The following is a 21,230-nucleotide window of genomic DNA, read 5'->3' on the forward strand; positions in this document are numbered from 1 at the left end:
ATGCCTTATGAGTATGTAATGAAAAACATTTATTATAGTGGAACATAAACTCAATGGGAGTGTAGTCCCTCGAGGACCATACTAAACAAATGATATTTACTGATACCGGTATGCTTGACGATCTAGGCCAGTCGGTTGGAAAACCCAAGGTACCTGGGCATAAAGAATAAACCGAGAAGGGTTTTTAGGTTAGCCCTTGATAAGGTCGGAGCTTATACCTAAATGAGTGAGTCGAGGGACTGTGTGACCCTTGTGTGAGATGGTAAGCCACCAGAAACGGGGGCCAAAACCTCATCCATGATCCATCACAGGGCATGCATATCGATAGATCGTTCGGGAATGCCAGTTATCCACCTTTTGGGTGAAGCGTATGTATGTGTGAGAGATACCCTTATGCACCATAAAACTGTGGTCCCATCAGGTCGTGGTGACCTTGACTCGTCTCTAGGGGAGGACTTGTAAGCCACAGGCTGGGATTGCGACCTCTTGACTCATCAGGCAGACTTTGGTGACCCGCTAGTGAGCCCCTGCTTGAACTATGGGTCATGAGAAACACTGGGTTGGTTTGATAAAGCAAATGTGGTCTGTAGTCCACAGTTGAAGGTGGAGTACCGTATGACCATTGATAGAATTCCTTAACCATATGAACCCACTTCCCATCATATTAATTTAATTGTGTTCACTTTATTAATTAATTATTTTAGATTATTATTTGAATTTTTGTAAGTCATTTGATATTTTATTTATTTATTTTGAACTTATAAAAATGAAGTTATTAATTTACAAAGTTATAATGTTTTAAAATTCGTTTTGTTCAATTTTAAAATATTTATAAAAAAATACATGGGGGGCCCATAGTGCACATGGGCCCACCATGTGGTTATTGGTGGGGCCCCACGTGCCTCATATGGGTGGCATGCCCCACCCTTGGATGCCTCTTCTTGATTACTTTGAGTACAAGTTTATTGAATATGGTAACTTTATCTCGTAGCATATGATCAAATATTGATTAGGAAATATTGACCATATCTTATCCTGATTATTGAAGGAATATCATGAGTTGATATTATTGAAATATTCTTATGGAAAATATGAGATGGAATATGCAACTTTATGGTATGCACTATATCTTTGATAGATTTAATTTATTTACATATATTGATGGGAAAATGGTTTAAGGTGGTCCATGCACCTTCCATAATGTTTATGGCCCATCTATAGAATGGATGGCTCAGATCTCTTACCTCACAAGTCACCTTGATCAACGGTCCATATTCAATCTCAAGAAAGAGACAAACTATGGAAAACCCTAAAGAATAGACCTAAATTTCACTATATATAAGGGTGGTCTCCCCCATCTCTACTCACCTCTCTCTCTCTCATAACCTCTCTCTCTCCCATAAACTCTCTCTCTCTCCCCTCCCTAGGGGCCATGTCCCTCTCTCTCCTCTCAAGCTTTCTCTCTCTAACCCTCTCTCTCCCAAGACTCATAGGGGGAACGCCCCAACCATAGGTTTCCTTTTCTCTCTCTCTTGACCTAAATTATTTTGGAGTTAGGGTTTTGTAGAGATTTAATGGTGGTTACCTAGTTTGGCAGAAATTAGCTTTTTCGATTTGAGATTGAAGCTAGACCGTTGATCCCGCGCCATTGGATATGGTGACTCAGTGTGAGGTGTAATCAGCCCGGTTGAAGTATTCTCCGGCATCTTCTCTTTTACTTTCTTGCTCTTTTATTTTATATTCTCAAGCATAGTATTAGGTTGAATAAATGACATCAAGTAGTTGAGTTTTATTTTATTGTTGTGTCGTTTTATTTTGAAATATTTATTGATTGTAATAAGACCATCTGTAAGTGATATTTCTGTCAAAATAAAAAAGGGGTGATTATTACCATTAAAAAAAAAAATTGTATTCCTTGGCAAAAGATTACATAAGTCTTTCTTTCAGTTCGCCCTTCATCTTGGGTAGAGTCTAAGAAAGAAATAGCACTTTCTCCCTCTAGAATCGAGCTTCACAGTAGTCACTTTCTTGGTCGATCTGTGTCTCTACTTTGACGATTGGTCCTCTGTGTTTTTACATAAGTCATCAAAAAAGGTTCATACATTGCTGCCTTTGCACTATCTTTCTTAGTCAGAACCATACCAGTGCCATGCAGTTTTCTAGCATCGTCAATTCTGTGCATTTTCAGTAAACAATCATCCAAGTTAGATGCCTCGTTGAAAGAATCGACTGGACTGATGTATCAATCGCAGAAGCATGGGGTAAGATGATTCAAAAATCTTGGGTTGAAGTTAATGTTGCAGTGGGCAACAGCCTTCTTCGAGTCACTCTGACCTATTATGAGAAGCAACGATAGATCGTGAGTTGCAGTTGGAACTCCAAATGTCATCAGGTAACCATCATTCAATGTATCATTGGAAACCTTCATGTTACATGCAATGTTGCCATGAATGTGAGGGACGGGTTGTCTCGTGGCTGTAAATCCCACGACTTACCAACGAAAGGTGAAGGTCCCAAGCCAAACGTATTATCTAATGACAACAGACATCAACGGAAAATGGCCCATGCACCAAGTAAACCCCGCGAGAATAGACATAAGCTTAATCCCACACCAAGTACCGTGAATGGGGTAAAGACTTCTTCATTGGTAATCCCAAGGTTCAAGGACAACAACCCATGTCGGACAAGTCACTCGAACAATTCATCGAGCCAAGGAAGCCCAACCGGTGTCGCCCAAAGGCCTTTTACCATTGAAAAACCTCGTTTGTAAAAAGAGTTGAAAGGCCAGCGGTCAAGTCTTCTCTTGAGCCTAACATGCTTGGACCCATATCTAATGCTCATAGGCCGGGAGTCAGGTCTCCTCCTGAGCCTAACAGATCTGGACCCATAACGCAAAGCCCATGCAACTTTAAGGAGGTTGCAATAGTTCACCAACACCATTTCTTTGTGGTGTTACTGTACAGGAATGTTGATGGAACACACCTTGAGTTTGCATAAAATGTTTCATATCATTAGAGAAGAATTCAATTCCATTGTTGGTGTGAAGGGACTTACTTAAATAATTAAATTGAGTTTTAACCAAGGAAAAAAAGGCTTTCAATAGTGATTAGTTTCAGATTAACGTCACATTAAAGATATCCAAGTATTATGAATAAAATCATCAACTAAGGCTAAAAAATATTGTGCGCCAAAAAGAATTGGGGAATCATAACCTTCCCATAAATCACTGTGAATAAGTTGAAATGGTGAAATGGAAAAGATAGATGAGAATATATGATAATAGAAATCAACAAAATAAAAAACATCATAATGTTTCTTAATAAGAGTTTGTAACCGAGCATTGGATGGGTGGCCAAGATGCTAGTGCCATAGGTCCATAGATTGTAGGTGCTGAACAGAGGAAGCAAACACATTATTAGAAAATTGGAACAGATAAAGTCCACTCTATTCTCTACTGGCTCCAGTCGTCTTCCTCGTTAACTGGTCCTAAAAAACTCTGTAGGATGCAAAAAATGTTACTGAACAGTGGAGATCAAAAAACAATTTCTTAACAGATAATTTGAATGAAGGAACACATAAAACATTTTAAAAAGAGATCTAATAAGAAAGGACAACAATACCAATCTATCAAACGTATGTCGTGCTACCATCGGGTAACTTAAGAGGTTGGGTGGGTGATGAAGGATGGATAAATGAAGAAAAAGATTGTTAATGAAATAATATGGTCTTTAACTCTACTATAAATTAACCAAAAATTATCGGAGGAAGGAAAAATAGAGCAGCAAAGAAACTTACCAGCAAGATTGGTCCATTGGTTGGAACTACCTACTTGGAGGAGATTCAACAAATGGCAATGTTGTTCGACTGTAAACTGTGGTATACTACGCAAAGATGGTTGGCGAGGCGGAAGTGTAGCCAATTAAACCTTGTTTGCCTGAGGCTTGAGCTGCCTTTTGGGATAACCAATGAGCTTTTAACAACGGTCTTTTGTGACAGTAATCACAATGTAATAGTGGTCGGGTCCCACCCTTCGAGCTGCTGGATCCATTAGAAGTAGTGGATGGTTTAGCAGTAGCAAAGGCAACAGCGTCTGTGCTTGGTGCGCGTATCTATATATGAGACCTAGTGTGTATTTATATGGGATGGAGTGGAGAGTTAATAAAATAGCATACACAGAGGACTTAATTAAAGCAAGTTATATTCAATGTTTTCAGGATATAATTTACCAATCAAACTACCAAGCCTATGAAATTGATTCTACAATGTTTTTTTAATGTGTTCACCAAACATGAGAAAAAGAAAGTTTGCAAAAGTGTTTCCTGTAAACCGTGTACATATGTTAATGCTCACCTGTATAAATGTTTTCACACGAACCAACATGCACTCGATTGCGCTAGCTTAGTGTTCTTGTCAAAATAAAGGAAAATTTACTGCAAATCTAATCTTATTAAAATAATTAAAACTAAAGAGGAAAAGAGAAATGAAACTTATCTACCCTGGCACGAGATGCTAGAATTTGAGGATGCCGCACATATCAAGACCGCAAGTTATTTACGATTTTTGCCTTCTCTGCTTCTCTTTGAACTTGATCGAATTCTAACTATGAAATTAATAGAAAATTCTAACTATGAATGGCTGTAAAGGGATTAAAATTGTGTTAGGGCTGTGCAGCCTAGATCTAAGATCATGATTTCTAGCATCTAGGATTTTGAAGAATAAAGCTCTAGGGCTATGTTAAAAGGACCTAAGCTAGGGTTTATCCTCTGGAATTAGGTTTTAGGACGCTAGGGTTTTGAGTCTATAGAGAATAGGATTCTAAAAGATATTGGGTTTCTAGCTAAGATTAGGTGTCCATCTGAATGGGCCAAATTAGAACCCTTTTATGGGTTTCTAAGCTGATTCCAACTCGGTGTAAGAATTATTGTATTGGATTCTTCTTCGATCTGACTGAGTCAAAAGCTGTAGACACCGCACTCTGGAGTTTTGGAGGCAAACTGGCCCAAATGCTACGCTCTATGACATTTAGGGTTTTTGTGGACCAAACAATACGCACCACTGCATCTAGGCCTTAGGTAGTTGGATTTTCGGGATTTCGGTTCTTTTCTTAATTTTTACCTATTTCTTATCTGTTCTTTATCAGATTTTGTCCTCAATTTCTCATCTTAAGTCGGTTTTCTATTTTCTATTTATGATAATTTTTTTAGGATGATTCCCTAGATTTTTAGGATTCATGGGAGATTCTTTAGGGTGTTCTAGAAGACTAGGGCTATGGTTTAAGGGACTATGGACAATAGGATAGGTGATTTAAGGTGTATTAGGATAGCATGGTCCTTAGAGATTTACTAAGCATTTTTAAGACATTTTTAGAGATTTTAAAATTAAAAAAAATGAAAAAAATATCTAATTTCAAAATGAGGTGTCTACAACTTTGTTTATAATAAAATGTTTAAAATGTTAAAGTTTTCCTCTGAATCAACTGAAACATTGAATTTCTATGTTTTTCTGACCAAATTGAAGAACGCTCTGAAGGAATCTGCAAGACTAGCTGCAAGTAAAACCTCACTATAGAATTCACCAAAAATTGTAGTTCTGGCATTGGGAAAACTTCAAATGAATCATTTTAGCCTTCACTATTATGCTTGAAAAACAAGAATAAGATTTCAAGCAAAAAATAGTGTATATTGTAACACATTATTTAGACCGTCCATTTCATACTACAAAATTATAAGCCCTCCAAATTGAACCATCCGTCCAACCAAAAACCAGCTAAGAAGAAAAGGATGTGATTAGATGTAACATATGACGTTATTTTCGGTTTAAGAAATCGTGTAGTGTCCTTTTGTTAAAAGAATATTACGAGACGGCTCCTAGGTTATCAAAACCTTGGGGAAAAGTAGAAAGAGATGGGAGCCCAAAAGAACAAAGGAGGAGGAGGAAGAAGGTTCTTGAGGGCGTGGAATCTAGATAAGAAACACAACCGTATGCCACAATACTATGAGTAGCACCTTGACGCCATCATCACCACCCAATATTATACCAAAAATATGGCAGGCTGGATGGATGGTTGATTCTCCTACTTGCTCCATTACTTACACTAACAAAAAGAACTTTGGAAACTGGAAACTTAAAATAATGAAAAGGAAAGGTAGGGGGGCCGGGCCCAGCCCACCCACCCAAGTACTATAAAACTTAGGCCTAGGCTACAGGCCGGCCCTGTTCAGCCCTGCCCGACCCCTTTTTTTTTATATAGCTGCTTCCTTCTAGTGTTTTTATGTGATTTTGTTTGGCCCGATCTTGCTCGGCTTGGCACACAGAAAGCCTGGGCCAGCCCCAAAGGAACTAGGGCTAAGGTTGGCCTGGCCGAGGCTCAGCCTCTTACCAGCCCTGAGAAAAGAGACCTAAGTCGACCTTGCCTAGAGAGAATTTCCTCAGTTATAACCTAGTCAGCTAGCCTCTAGGGATTTTTCTAGGTGGTCTCCTTTATCTCACTTCTTTCTAACAAAAGTAGGTTGTACTCCTAACTTTGTAATCTCAAAGCATGCTATAAATTTGACTCATTCTCTCTCTTTCTCCTCTCATGTCTTCTACTTCAACAACTCTCTCTCTCTCTCTCTCTCTTTCTTTCTTGTTATCATGGCTCTTTTGTACCCGTCTTGGCTATGTCTTTCCTTGCTCTCCTGCTCCTGGCTGAGTTTGGGTTAGCACTAAAACAAGGGGTATGCACCTACAATTATTCTCTACCTTCTATGCCTCAAGTTTTCTTCCAAATATTATGAGTTCTTATTAAATTATAAATGTTGATTCTATTAATAGGAAAAGTATACAAAATGACCGTTTACTTATAGTACAAAGAGGTCATAATTATTGATATCTTGCAGATTTCACATTGGGTCGGTGTGAGTATGTCACTGAATGGATTTAAACTTCAAAGATAAATAGTTTAAACTTTATGATACACTCTAACCAATCTAATTTGACATTTAATGGGTTGGAGTAATTTTGACCTCCTTGTAACAGAGATAAATGGTTTCAAATACAATCTCATATTAATAATGTCCAGAAAATAATATAGTGGGCTTAGAACTATGATGTAACCCCTATCTTATAACTTGCAAAATAATAATCTAATTCTTTTTGCATCATTTTATCCCATCCATGTAATGTAAGAATTAGCATAGGTTCTTCCATGTTTTCCACTAAATGAAGCTGAAGGTCCTATGCTTTCGTATGTTATGTAGGTGACGGAAGGATCCCTCACCAAAGGCACCATGGGTAAGAATACCAGCATTTCTTGATGAACTAGGAACTAAACTTCTGTTAATTTATTTCAATGTTTGTAAGCCGTTTTGTGTCTCTTCTTTTGTAGATTGTGGAAAAGCATGCTCCGGCAGGTGCAGATTATCATCGAGGCCGCACCTTTGCAAGAGGGCTTGCGGCACGTGCTGTGCGAGGTGTAATTGAGTGCCCCAAGGGACTTCTGGCAACCAAAAAGTGTGCCCATGTTATTATAACATGAAGACTCATGGGAACAAACACAAGTGCCCTTAAAAATATGAGTACTATGCTCCCCATCTCTTCAATCTCTCCCTTCTTTCTTCTTGGGCAAGTTCAATGCTTTTGACCTGCTTTATATTTCCTTGTAAATCTCCTCTTCTTTCCCACATAGGCTAGGCTGATGCTTTTGAGTTGAGCTCTATTTTCTATTTGCTTATATGTAGATATAGGAGCTACTCCAACTCTGTGCTATGGATCTGGTTTGGTATGGTAGTGTCCATGTGGATATGAGTGAATAAATTGCATGTATCAACCTAATTCTACTGCTATGTACTGTCATTGAATGCAAATTTCTGAAATAATCGAAGTATATAAATCTTTCCCATATATAAATATGGAAAAAGTTTATATAGAGTCGAGGCTCTAAACAATCAAATTATTACTCACCTCAAAAATTTCACTAGAAGAGGTTGTTTTGATGCCTAAATATCCTCAAATGGACCATCTCGAAATCAAGATGCATGGACATGAGAAAAACATAGATTTCAAGTTTTAGAAATATTGCATTTTGTAACGTATTTTTGGATAGTCAATTTTCAAGATTTTCAAGTTTTCATAGATCTACACGATCTACAGTATTTTTTAACTTTTAAAATTAAAGATAAATTTTTTTTTTAAGACTATCACAAAGATTTTCAATATTGAAACCACATTTCTCGACACTATTTCAAGATGCGCTTTACTTTGATTGTTTACAGCCTCGGTGGTTCGATGCCTCAATCTCGCCGTCCAGGTCGGGTTGACCTGGTGACATGGTTCCGCGTTCGAGATGGGCCTGGGACCTAAGATCGCTCTCTCAAGAACTATTTAAAGAAGACATGGGCAGGAGTACCGACCGGTGAGAGAGGAATTAAAGTCATGAGGCAGGATTTACCTCACGTGAGTCCGTGACACGCTCGGGCAACTCGCATGGGTACCCTCTTAGATCATGTTGGAATGCCCCCTGACCTACGGCCGATTTGGAATTGCCTCCCTTGACCTGTTTCTCCTTTCTTGCAAACACACACACATAAAAAATACAGAGGTGTGGGTCATAGGACCCCGCCTTGCTATAAAGAGATCAAAGAAGTGAAAATGAGAGAAGAAGTTCGACCAGGCAGCTAGGCTGGCACAGTGGCTAGATTAGTACGGTGACTGGCTTGACGTAGTAGCAAGAAGGGCACGGTAACTCAAACCGGCATGACAGCAATACTACTCGACGATAAAATCAACACCGACCAGCCTGGCACGATGGCTAGTTTGACGTGGCAGCAAGACGGGCACGGTAACTTAGACCGACATGGCGGCAATACTGTTCGACGACAGAACTGGCACGACGGCTAGTTTGACGCAACGGCTAGTCTGACGCGGCAGCAAGACGGGCACGGTAACTCATACCAGCACGGCCGTAATACTACTAGACGACAAGACTGTCATGACCGCTCAAGGCTCAACCTGCCCTCTGGTCAAACAAACGATGGAGAGAAAGAGGAGAGGTGAAGACTAGCTTGACTCTCGCTAGGTCTTCTAAAAGAGACAAAAGTGAAACAATGAATAAAATAAAATTAACATTAGAAGATGTAATTGGAATGAAATAAAATAAATTACAATAAAATAGAGTGAGGTAAAATAAAATAAAAAGAATGGAAGAAAATAAAATAAGATGAGGTAATAAAATAAAATTAATGGATAGAATAGAGTAAGGTATGGTGGGATAAAATAAGTGAAACAAAATAAATGGAACAAAATGGAATAAAAGAAAATAAACCCAAGGAAATGAAATTAAATAAAAGGAGGGAGTAAAAAGGGAAGGGGTGGAAGAAGTAAAATAAGATCGTTTAATAATTCTAATAAATCAATGCCTATGAGTTAGTTAAGGGAGAGAGAGAGAGGAAGTTTTAATAAAATAGGACAAGTAAATTAGTTAAGAGAGAGAACGAGAGGTGGTCTATTGGGTACTTGTTGAGAGGAGGGTTGAACGAAGAGTTGAATGGGGATACGAAAAAGAGACTAATAAAAACTCCAAACGAAAAGAAAAAGGCCAAAAGGGTAAAGTGGATTTCGTTTGTATGTTTAGAGAGAAAATGAAACGTGAAGACACTCTCGGGTTTTGAGGCAGTGAGTAAAACAAAGTTAACGAAACGAAGTAAAAAGGACGAAAAAAAAGGAGGGAGTCGGTTTCACTTATGGGTTTTTAGAGAGAGAGAGAGAGGACAGCGAATGAATGGGAGTTGCAGAGAGAGAGAGAGTGAGATGGCCTCTCGTACTACCTCCTGGAGGAGAGAGAGGGGGTGTGAGAAGAGGACGATGGCAGTTGTGCTGCTGCCAGGTTCAAGTACGTAAAGAGAAGAACAGAGGAGGCGTGGTTGCAGGCGGCGGAACATGGGAAGCTTGGTTGCAGGCAGTGATTGAGGCTGAGCGCAGAGAGAGATAAAGAGAGGGACGGAAATGGGTGGAAGAGATGACAGGTAGGTGGCTGAGATGAGGGCGAAGGATGGGGGCGGGGATGGCGAGCTGCAAGTGGCGGAGAGCAAGCAGATGAATGAAAGGGGTGGCTGCTGCAGCTGCAATTCCATGTGGTGGGCAAGATCGGGGCCTGGTCAGGTGGCAGTGAAATGAAGAAGAGAGGAGCAGAGGGAGAAAGAAAGTAGGAGTGCTCGGGTTGATCATGGGTGGTTTGAGGAAGACGTTGTGGTGGTAGCTGGAGGGAAGAGAGATGGTAGGATAGAGACAGCAGTGAATTGGGGTGGTCGCAGGAGAGAAGGCGGTGAGTTCGGGTGCAGCTGTGGTGTGATGGCGAGAGAACAGAGGCGCAAGGGGCAGAAGTTGCAGCAGCAAGATGGCTGCTATTGAGAGATGAAAGATGGCGGAAGATTAGCGGAGTGGGTGAGATTAGAGAGGGAACTGCCTGCAACAGAGGATTAGCGAGAGAGCAACGGTTGATGGTGGTTAGCTGCTGGTGGTTGGGTAAAGGAGGAGCGCACGGCGATGGGAAGAGGTTGGTCGTATAGACGGCGATGGGTTGGTTTCACAGACGGCGATGGGTTGATTTCACAGACGGCGATAGGTTTTGTTTGAGCGCGTTGGGTAGAAAGGTTTGGGGAATGGTGGTCGCGCGGAACCACAGATTGTGAGAGGAAAAAAAGAACGAGAGGGTGCAAAAGGGGTGATGTGAAGGTGCATAGAAAAAGAAGAGAAAGGGCGGTGGACGATAGATTACCAGAAAAAGGAGGAGGAGGTAGAGCCGGTAGTGCACGGTAAGCAGCAGGTGGTCATATGGGGAATAAAAGAATGAGAAAAAAGATAAATTGTGGCTATGTCCGGTTAGCAGGTGGTCATACAGGATACAGGGAATAAAAGAATGAGAAAAGAGATAAATTGTGGGTCATGAGGGACCACAAGGCAGAGAGAAGAGGAGGATAGTGGTCATAGGAGACCAGAAGAGAAGGAAAGAGAGATGAAGAGATGGAGAAAAAGTGAAACACAGACGGCTCCACTATCAGTGAAAAAAGCAGCGAGAGAAAAGACAAAAAAAAAAAGAGAAGAGAAAGAGAGATTTACATTAAGTTCAAGATGATTTTGCCCCTGCTCAACAATTTATGAAATTTCAAAATAGTTTCGGTTACTGCTATAGAACGTGTGTGAATTTTTATGGATGATTCGTGGTTGCTTCAGCTCCTGTTTTGTAAAAAGATGATTATTTTCTTGTTGGTCGATCAATATGGTACTAACTTCAAGCCACGAATCGTGTTTTTAGGCCACGATCATGCGACTAGAAATTTGTACGAATTTTGGAAACTTCGAATCGATAGTGTGTTCGTTTCTTGATGTTTTTTTTTTATTTCTTTGTTAAATTGCACTGAGCATGCCGTCACGATCATGTTGCAACAAATGCAGCTAGATTTTGTGTTCAAACGAGGATTTCGCCATCTTGGGTTTTTGGTTGGATTTTGAAATCCGACTGCCGGAATTTACAGCAACTTTATCGCCTTCGCATATGAAATTTGACTGTTCATTATACGCGAGGTTGCCCAGATGTAACCTTGGACCTTACGCATACAATGGAACTGGTCTCGCGTTAATCTGTTATGCGAGTGTCGTGATTTAGCCGCTCGAGTGAGGTGCGTCGCTGCTGAATTTTCTGCAACTATCTTAACGAATCGAAAACTTTTATCTAGTTTTTCTCCCTATTCGGGTATCGTCATGGTTCGTGCTACATATCAAAACGTTCGTCTTGAAGAGACGGGTTAAACTTACTATTGTGACTTACTAGGTATTGGCGGTGTATGGCCGGGGAAAAACTTGTGACTAGAGACATCAAGGTATGTGAGCTCTTAGATAAACCGGGAATGGCATAGATGCGACTTTTTACTAGTAAAAAATTCATCAAAACTAGAATTTTCCATATTAAATTATCAAAAAAATATCCATGAATTAGATAAGTAGGAAATTACCAGTTTCGACCGCATTGGGCCCAGCAATGCACCTCACGTAACTTATCTTGTCCATGGCTTAGATTGAGCTGGGTATTCGGGGACATATTTTAGTTGGTAATTTCTATAGAACAATTGTTTCATGTAGTCTGGACCGTATTTGTGTAATATACAGTCCAGAAGTATAAAACATTCGTTTTAAAGATGAATGCAAATAGGTGGTCATCTAAAAGCAATTGTAACTACTAGTTCAAATGCTTTTTTAATATAATTATTATTTCTAGTTTTTAAATTTTTTCTTTTTTTTTTATATTCATGATCTCCATGTTAAAAATTATATATTCTCTAAAACTTAAGTTCAAATTATATTCCAAAAATATATTTATTGTCTATATCCGGATGTGGGGCCTAAAGGCCCAGCTTTTAGATTTGTTTGTTCTTTTATTTTATTTTATTTATTATTTCTCTCTCTCTTTTTATTTATTTATTTATTTTTATTTTTATTTATTTTTTAAACAAATCTCTTTTAAATATGTGCTTCCTAGTTTCTTTTGACTTCTGGTGTTCATTTTGGATTTTGCACAAACCTAAGCTGACTTGGCCAATGTTTTATGAGAAGAGAATCCTTTTGAGGCTGATTTGCTCGTTAATTGGGATTTGATGAAATCCACCTCTTCCGATTTCAAGAACTTCAGTTTTGATACGATGTTATACAGATCAGACTTTGAGTAGTCTCTTCAGTCTCGAAATCATGTGCAAACAAACAGTAGAATAACTTGGCTATAACATTGTTATGTATCCAACTTTTCTAAAAGTAATTTTTTTGTTTAGTGTTATTCTTCTTTCATTGTATGCACTTTGTAAAATTACTGGATGCTTTTTTCCCATGATAGCACCGTGAAAGTTTAGACAAATAGGTGGTACAAGGAAGATAATAAATGGACCAAGTATTGGCGTAATATTATTGCCCAATAACTTTATTGTATCCTCAAATAGAAAATATGCTAATACCCTAAGAAAATATTTTATGCAAATAATTTATGTAGAAAATCATTATGCTCATGTCTAATTTTTAGCTCCACCTGTTTCCCTTTAGCAATTTTATTAAAGTTACAATTTTCATGAAGCCATCTCTTCTTGTCACTCACGGCCTCTATCTCTATGCCCCTCTCACTACATCAACTTTTACCACAATATTACTAGACCCAATAGTAATATTAGTCTTATAGATTCTTACTTCTGGCCAAGGGGATTTTTAGGTAGCCTCAATTCTAACCCACGAGGCCTAGACTTGGTCACCTCCCCACGCCTATAACAAGCCAACTTTGGTTGGTGTATTTTTTTCATTCCAAAAAACTGTTCGATGTTAGCACCATTAAACTTCTTCTACTGCATTCAAAGAGGTTGTTCAATGGCCCCCTCTTATGTATGCAAAAATGAAACAAGAGGTTGTTTAAACATGAAGTGGTTCGATGTTAGAAACATCTGGATGTCGCTACTATTTTAAAAAACATAGATTGAGGCAATTTTATGATGCTAAAACTACGTCGTGTATGGAAAAAATAAAACAAGAGGAGGTCTATGGTCAGAGTGGCATCTGGGGCACCTCTTCCAGAGATATATAGCCAACGTAACCCCTAAGATATATATACTGCATAGATAATTCAAAAAATTATGGAATTGCATTATTTGCCTAAAACGTTGACCCTGTCACCGTAACCTTTGGGGCTGTGTTATATAGACACAGACATGAGTTTCTATTTATGATACATATACGAGCTTCAAAAACGTGAACCCCAAAATATAATTTTTAGACACGACGCATTTGTAGAATATACAAGTATCTACATATATGTGTTTGTCTATATATACGTATATATTAATATCTATGTGTCGTTCACATCTGTAACATAAATATACAATTCATGTCATACAACAATAGTAAAGCATCTAAAAATTAAAAAAATTGAATTTAGTCTAAAAAATGTTACTTTGTGAATCTGAGTTATATACATCACTTATAGACCAATACAATGTTGAACATGATAATATTGAAAAAAAGTACAAGAAATTTAAATAATATCAAAATATTAGTATAATCTTTCAAAATTAATAAAAATAAATTACTAGGACGAGACAAGGTACAATACAATTCATACTACTAATGGCAAGAAAGATTAAGGAACGCTAAAGATTTTAATATGACACAAGGGACAATAAGAAGGGAACAAATAAATGTTGAAGAAAAAGGATGAATGTTCAGTGGTCCATGGCTTGGAGAGGGTGAAACCAATGGTCCACAAGGCTTGGACAGGGAGAAAATAATGGTCTATGGCTTGGAGAAGGAGCAACCAGTTGGGAAGGGAGAAATCCTAAGGTCCTTTACTTTTAAAAGAATAATCTTCAGTGAATAATAAAGTTTATAAACAAAAAAACGTCATTTTAAATAAAAGAAACATGCTAAAAGATATATTTTTGGTACTAGAATTTTTTTTACGGCCTAAAAATTCTATTGCTACCCTAATTATAAAATTTAAAGCTGCAAAGATGGTGTCTATAAACACTTCAAAATTTTAAAAATAAATTGTCTAGATAACGTGTCACCAAATGCATTATTTTTAAGACTTGAAAAAGTTTTTTTTTACATATCCATACATCTTGATATCAAGTTGATCAATTGTTAGATTTTTAGTTGTCAGTACAACCCTTTCAGACATATTTTTGATGTGCATCTTATTTTTACAATGTAGGATTGATAGATCACAAAAAGTTTTCCAAATGAAAAAAAAAAAAAAAAATTAATTTGTGTGGGCTTATGAAAAGATTAGGTAGAATCCACTAGAATAGGACCTAATTCTATTGCGGGTCCCATTCCATCTATTTGGACGATCGCGATGCATTAGATTCGACGCGGCTTTTCAATGGTCGTTGGATCACACTACCTTCACCCACTACAAACCGACGGATTTTCCACGTCAGCAAGGGGGCCAAAAGGGCCGCATGTCCAACATGCACTGGAAAAGGTGTATCCCACATGGGCTCATTGCCTAAGTTTAGCATGGCCCTCCTTATCCAAGATATGAATGGGGGGAGACCTAACGCCGCATGTCCACCATGCACTTCAAATGCGCTCTCTCTCTCCAAACCTAATTTCTATTAAATGGGTGGACTCACTACACATTACATCTTAAACCAAATCATCACCCTCTTTTGCTTTGTAACCTCCACAACAAAAACTCATGGAGAGGCTCCCTCTTGCATGTGCCCTACTTCTTCTTCTGGTAACTTCTCTCTTCCTGTTCTTAAAACCTACCTTGTTACATAATCGGGTCTGTGTACCATACACAATGCGCTATCTATTATTCGGAAATGTTTTTATACTTCTCCTATCGCATAGAAGATCTATGCGTCCCCTACCATCCAGCTGTTCAATTTTGATCAAGAGAGCTACTCACCGTTTGATTTTAGATCCGATGTCTCAAAGTATTTTATTTTTAGTTTTTTTTTTATATAAATTTTATGAATATAAAATTTGGTAGGTGCCCTCTTCTCATTCGGGCGCACCTATAAAAAATATTAAAAATAAATTTTCAATAAAATATAATAACCAAAACACCCCTTGAAATTTTCAAAGGTATTTTTATCATTTTATTTTATTGAAAATATTTTTTTTTGTATTTTTTGCTAGTGAGAGTTCAATAGAGGATTGGACGTTCAAAATTTGGTGTCAAAATAGTTTTTAGAAGACAAATTAAAAATAAAATAGTGTATAGACGTGACATTGTGATTGGAGCAATCTTAACCCTCCTTTCAGAATGGACAGTTGGATAAGGGGAAGTATATACGTTTTATGCTATAGGGGAAGTATAGAAAGCTTGCCCTCTACTATTTGCCCTAAGATTTGTTAAGTGCATATCGTATGCTCCCTCAACAGTGTATCATACATTTACTTCTTTGGGCGAAACACTTAATTTTTTTTATTTTTTATTTTTTGTATTTTTCTAATTTGAAATTTCATGATCTATCTATTATACATAAATGATTATTTTCAAAGAAAAAAAATTGGAATTTGAGTTCTTGAACATCTAATCATTCCGTAAAAAATATGATCTGTCTGGTCCGATCTTGGGATATTTTTTTTGTGCATGTCAGGAATAGTTTTTTATTTGGAGTTGGGTCGTGAACATCCCCAAAATTTGGGATAAAAATGATATTTCTAGTGTAAGTTTTGCCCGAGGGAGTAGATGGATACTATACTCCCATGGGAGTAGAAAATCTGTTGGTATATTTGCAACTAAATAATGTTTCATGCAAACGTTATGAGTAGTGGATGTTTTTCTACCACCAATCCTCCCCTTTATGATATTTGCAGAACCTTGTGTATATGCTATACTGTCTGCATTATTTGTGTATATTGATTCCCTAGTAGCAATTTAGCTTTTATGATTTCTTGTCCCTCCTGTCTGCAAACAATGGGAGGCTTTCGAATCGATCAATGAGCATGTATAGCTCTGTCTATGCTATTCCATACACTTTCCCCTTAGTATTAAAAATTGCTTCTTGTTAACACTTCTGGGGTGTTAGGAGTCTTAAGACTTTATGCATCCTAGTAACACTGATAATCTTCACTCACTTCTAGTTACATGACTAGTTGCAGGGAATGATGAACCTATACCATGTAATGGCGACACCGCAGGAGTACTGGGCACGGTCGTTCCCCAACACTCTGATGCCTGATGACATTTGTGCTCGCCTCCGCCCCGTACCATTAGGACTGTTGCATATGGGTTCAGATGGTCGGGATCCCCGCTTCATTTATACTGAAACTTTAAGGGAGTATAATGATCCTAAAGAAACCACACTCTTTTTAGAGAAGAAGCTAAAAGTAGGAATGAGGAAACTTTTCCACTTCCCCAAGTCCGACTTCAACAATGCCTCCCCTTTCCTTCCTCGTGAGGCTGCAGACGCCATACCTTTCTCATCTGCTGAGGTGCCCCGCATCTTACAAATCTTCTCGTTGCCTCCGGCCTCCATTGAGGCTAAGGAAGTTCACCGTGGCCTAGCCTGGTGCGAGTCTTTGGCAGCTAATGAAAAATGCCCAACATCTTTAGAGGCCATGATTGACTACGCCACCTCCTCTGGTCTGTACAATAACATCACCGTGCTGCACACTAGCATTGAGAAGGCTTCTGTGCTCCAAGTATACACGGTGAAGAAAGTCGGGCACGATGCTATAAAGCCGAGCTCTGCAGTGTGCCATAACATGCCTTACCCCTATGCTCTGTATTATTGCCATTTTGTCAAAGAAGGAAGGATCCACAAGGTGGCTTTGAAGGGGGAAGATGGGAATGTGGTGGAAGCCATTGCAGTGTGCCATTCAAATATTAGGAGTTGGCCATTGTGGGTTATACCAACCGGCGGTAGCATTAAGGCAGATAATCAGAATTATGCTTGCCACTTTTTACCTGATACCCACATTGTATGGGCTTCTGCTTGAGTCTCATAAATTTCAGGATGCAATCAAAATAACTCATCTTACTTTTATTATGGTATGCACAATAACATGTAAAGCTTTTCTACGAATTATGGCTTACATAGATTTATTTCATTTGGTTTTAAGCTTTTTTTTTTTTTTAATGAGGAACATTTAAAAAAACGGATCAGTGACTCGAATCGGTTACACCCATATCGGATTGGGGAATCTGTGGATCGGATGAAAGAATTGGCGAAATCGGTAATTTTTGTCCCCATATTTTTGAAAAAATTAATTGAAGAAAATATTGTTCATCCTTTTATTTTTTTGCTTGATTCAGTAAAGAATCGGTCAGACTCGGAGAAAAATTGTCGGAATCGATGGTTCCACAAAAAAATCGACGAGATTACTACTTTGAATTGACCGAATTCTGGTTTTTTACTGAATTCGAGACGATTATGGTGATTCTCGAATCAGATCCCCCGATTCCGAATTAGTTCACCGATTTTTAAATCACTGCTATGGAATATGGCTTATATGGTTTACTTCATTTGGTTCGAAGTTATGTTTTCCTTTCTAGTTTTGTTTTGTTTGGCTTGATTGGCTTTTTAATGGGACGAAGTGTAGGATTCAAGTTCTTAAGAAGAACTTGATGTAAACTTTGGGCAGGAGGTATAGAGGGATCGATAAGACATGTTGAGACTTGGGGCTTGGTTTATCGGATTATTGGCATCTTGATCTGATTGGACATTGGATGAGGACAAGAAGAATGGAACTGGACCGGTCAACCCGTCATTGGCTGGTTCCGAGTAACTAGAAAGGGTATGTGCCATAGTTTTACATAAACCACTTGTGGATCCGACCCATTAGAAAACCGCCATCCTTTCATTGGTCAACAATAATTCATATGCTCCATAGTTGTCCGTGAATCAAAGGGCGGAAGAACCTACTGACCCACGAACACATTTTGTAAAGTGTCCCACACAAAAATTCCACATGGACCATGCAAAAAAAATCCCTATAAAAGGGCATATTTAAAGTTCATAAATTCATAATCACCATGGCCTTGATCATGAATCTTTAGAAATCTGGATAAAAATCCATCTTGAAGATGTATTTTAGAGAGGAGACGCATAGGTAAATATGAGTCAACTGAGAAATCTCATACATTATATTATGCTTATATATATATATTTTTTGGGATTGTCTACAAAGAGATCATTTTTCTTTTATACACGGAGGTCACAATCACCATTGTCTCTTAAATTTAGAAATGGTTGGTTGTAAAATTGTTATTGGATAAACACAAAGTTCAAAAAGAAAAAAAGTTATCGGATTTTGTGACTCACCCCACCCATTCTATTTTGACATCTAATGAGTAGAAATTATTGTGACCTCCATGTATAAAAATTAAATGGTCTCTTTGTAAACAATCCTCCTCCTGCATATATAGGTAACCTCACTCCCCGATTACACACGTTTAATAAAAGGAAAATGTTTATCTAAAGTTGCAATCTTAAAATATAAAATTTAGGTGCATCTCAAAATTCTATCAAAGAAAGTTGTTTTGGTGTTTATAAGCCCTCTAATTGATCATCTTGACATTAAAATGTATGAATACGATAAAACAAGGTTGTTTTGATGTTTATAAGCCCTCTAATTGATCATCTTGACATTGAAATGTATGAATACGATAAAACAAAAACAAATTGAATCCCAAAAATAATGCAACTTGCAACAAATTATCTGGACTGTCCGCTATCAATATTTTCAGCTATCAATATTTTGTTTATAGATCTACTATTTTCCGCTATCAATATTTTGTTTATAGATCTACCATTTTCCGCTATCAATATTTTGTTTATAGATCTACTTTGTTTGGTCCGCTATCAATATTTTTTTTATAGATCTACTTGGTTTGAATCATTTTTTAATTATAGATCTACTTGATTTTTGAATTATAGATCTACTTGGTATTTTGTTTATAGATCTACTTGGTTTGAATCATTTTTGAATTATAAATCTATTTGGTTTTGTTTATAGATCTACTTGGTTTGAATCATTTTTGAATTATAGATCTATTTGGTTTGAATCATTTTTGAAGTTTAAAATTTTATAATTAAAAATAAAAATGGATTCTTATGCCATCCTACGTAGCGATCACAACAAATTAACGGCAACGTGCAACGCACTCACGGTGTTTCAAATTTTCGATAGCTTGTAAAGTGGAACAGTGTACTTGAATGGCGCCAACAAACACCATATGTACCAGCTCACCCTCCCACGCATGCACGTGTGCATTGCCTCATGATTAACATTTTATACTGTACTTGCTTTTTTAGAATGTGTATATGGGACTTGTTTTATTTGGTGGTTTAAAAAACGGATCGATGATTCAAATTGGGAATTGACCGAATTGATTGGGTTCAGTTTTAAAAAAATCTAAAAAAATTATTAACATGCATTATAAATGTCGTTTTTTAGGAAGCTAATAAGAAATGAGGCTATTTCATTAAAAACTTTCAATTTTTTTTACATCAATACACGAATATGGAGATGTTATTTCCCTGTATGAGAAGAACATAATTGGCCAATTTACAAATAAAACATTTATTAGAATAAATTTTTGCCTCGTCTACTAAAGTTGAATATTAGTATGATGAGCAATGATCCAATGCAATGGTTGTATCATAGTATAATGCAATGACACTTCTAAAAAACCATGTTTGTGGTATTTGTATGACCTCAAATTTTGCACACACACTCTCTTCACTTCAATAATCAATCTCCCCTCCAAAAATGAATCTAGACCATTCATTTTCTGAATTTCAAGATCTTAAACTCAAAATCATTTTTTTTCTTGTTTAACATTATTCATCTAATGATAATAAAGCTATCTAAAAAAATTTAAAATGGAAAAATCCTTCTAAGGCCTAGATCTAAGCATCTTACCAAAATGAACGGCTTATGTTAATTGGGCTAAAAAAATACTTTTTAGGTTGTGTTTTCAATATTTTTTTTTGGTGATTGTTCATTAGAATGAAAAGAGTGTATATTTTAAAATTTAGATCAAACAAATGGCCATAAGATAGGTTTTTAAGGTTATTGTGTCATATTACTATACAACGGTTGCTTGAAATCATTGCCGTATTATGAGAAAGGTGGTCACTATTAATCTTGACCATTGGATGTGAAATTGGGTGGCTACATTAATTTCATTTATCAATACCAAAGTTTAAAATTCTTTTTTCGAACTTTATAAGACATCCAAACTACCAAATGTTACATCGAATGGGTGGCTTAGTCTATTTAAGCAGGTTTTAAAGGGATTACTAGCTTAATTAGACAAGTTTAAACTAGTGGGTTGGGCTAATTAGGCAATTTAGGGCCTCCTAAGCGTGTTTAGGGTGGTCAATTGGAGGGTAGATTTAGGCTGGGAAATGGGTATTTAGCGGTTTTTGGGGATGTGTGCTACGTTCAACACGCATGATATTAATAAAGCATGCACTCAATGTCGTTTCTTGATAAAAACAACTTCGTGTAACAGAATATGCACTGTGTGTCGTATAACATGCAGTCAAGCTGGTTTGTTGGAAATAATCAGTTCGCACATTTCGTACTACGTACTGCATTAATTTACACACGTACTAACAGAGCAAGGATTCAAATGGGCTTTTTGTAAGCAAATTTGTTCAAAGGAAGCTTTCCATGTTTCCAATATAGAAGTTCTATTCTCTCCTTACCATCGTTTGTTTTTTTTAATGAAGAGCACTATTTATTGTTTGATGTTA

The 21,230-nt window shown here is 37.4% G+C and overlaps 1 protein-coding gene and 1 long non-coding RNA gene across 3 annotated transcripts; one reads left to right on the top strand and one right to left on the bottom strand.

The window, feature by feature from the left end:
• Positions 1 to 1,887: 1,887 nt before the first annotated feature.
• On the bottom strand, positions 1,888 to 11,525 carry LOC148780576 (uncharacterized). Its single transcript, XR_016040170.1, has 3 exons — positions 9,804 to 11,525; positions 8,429 to 9,060; positions 1,888 to 4,122 (listed from the first exon to the last, which is right to left on the bottom strand). It is a non-coding gene; the product is annotated as an uncharacterized LOC148780576 (long non-coding RNA).
• A 3,548-nt stretch (positions 11,526 to 15,073) lies between these two features.
• LOC18441810 (BURP domain-containing protein 3) lies at positions 15,074 to 17,574 on the top strand. 2 transcript variants are annotated; one of them, XM_011627798.3, is made up of 2 exons: positions 15,074 to 15,247; positions 16,618 to 17,574. In XM_011627798.3, the coding sequence occupies exons 1-2, from the start codon at positions 15,206 to 15,208 to the stop codon at positions 17,461 to 17,463; spliced, it is 888 nt and encodes a 295-aa protein (XP_011626100.2). In that variant the 5' UTR covers positions 15,074 to 15,205; the 3' UTR covers positions 17,464 to 17,574. The 2 variants fall into 2 exon arrangements, with proteins under 2 accessions (XP_011626100.2, XP_020527500.1); XM_020671841.2 differs by having other exon boundaries at positions 15,142 to 15,247; positions 16,624 to 17,574.
• Positions 17,575 to 21,230: the final 3,656 nt, after the last annotated feature.

This window comes from Amborella trichopoda, chromosome 9 (genome assembly GCF_054954075.1).
Source record: "Amborella trichopoda isolate Santa Cruz 75 chromosome 9, AtrichopodaSantaCruz75HAP2 v2.0, whole genome shotgun sequence".
In the NCBI taxonomy this organism is placed as follows: domain Eukaryota; kingdom Viridiplantae; phylum Streptophyta; class Magnoliopsida; order Amborellales; family Amborellaceae; genus Amborella; species Amborella trichopoda.

Excerpts from the sequence above, each read along its gene's own strand:
- LOC18441810 (XM_011627798.3), top strand. The coding sequence starts at position 15,206 with ATGGAGAGGCTCCCTCTTGCATGTGCCCTACTTCTTCTTCTG. Across the intron at positions 15,248-16,617 it reads GTGCCCTACTTCTTCTTCTG|TTGCAGGGAATGATGAACCT; the intron begins GTAACTTCTCTC and ends TTACATGACTAG.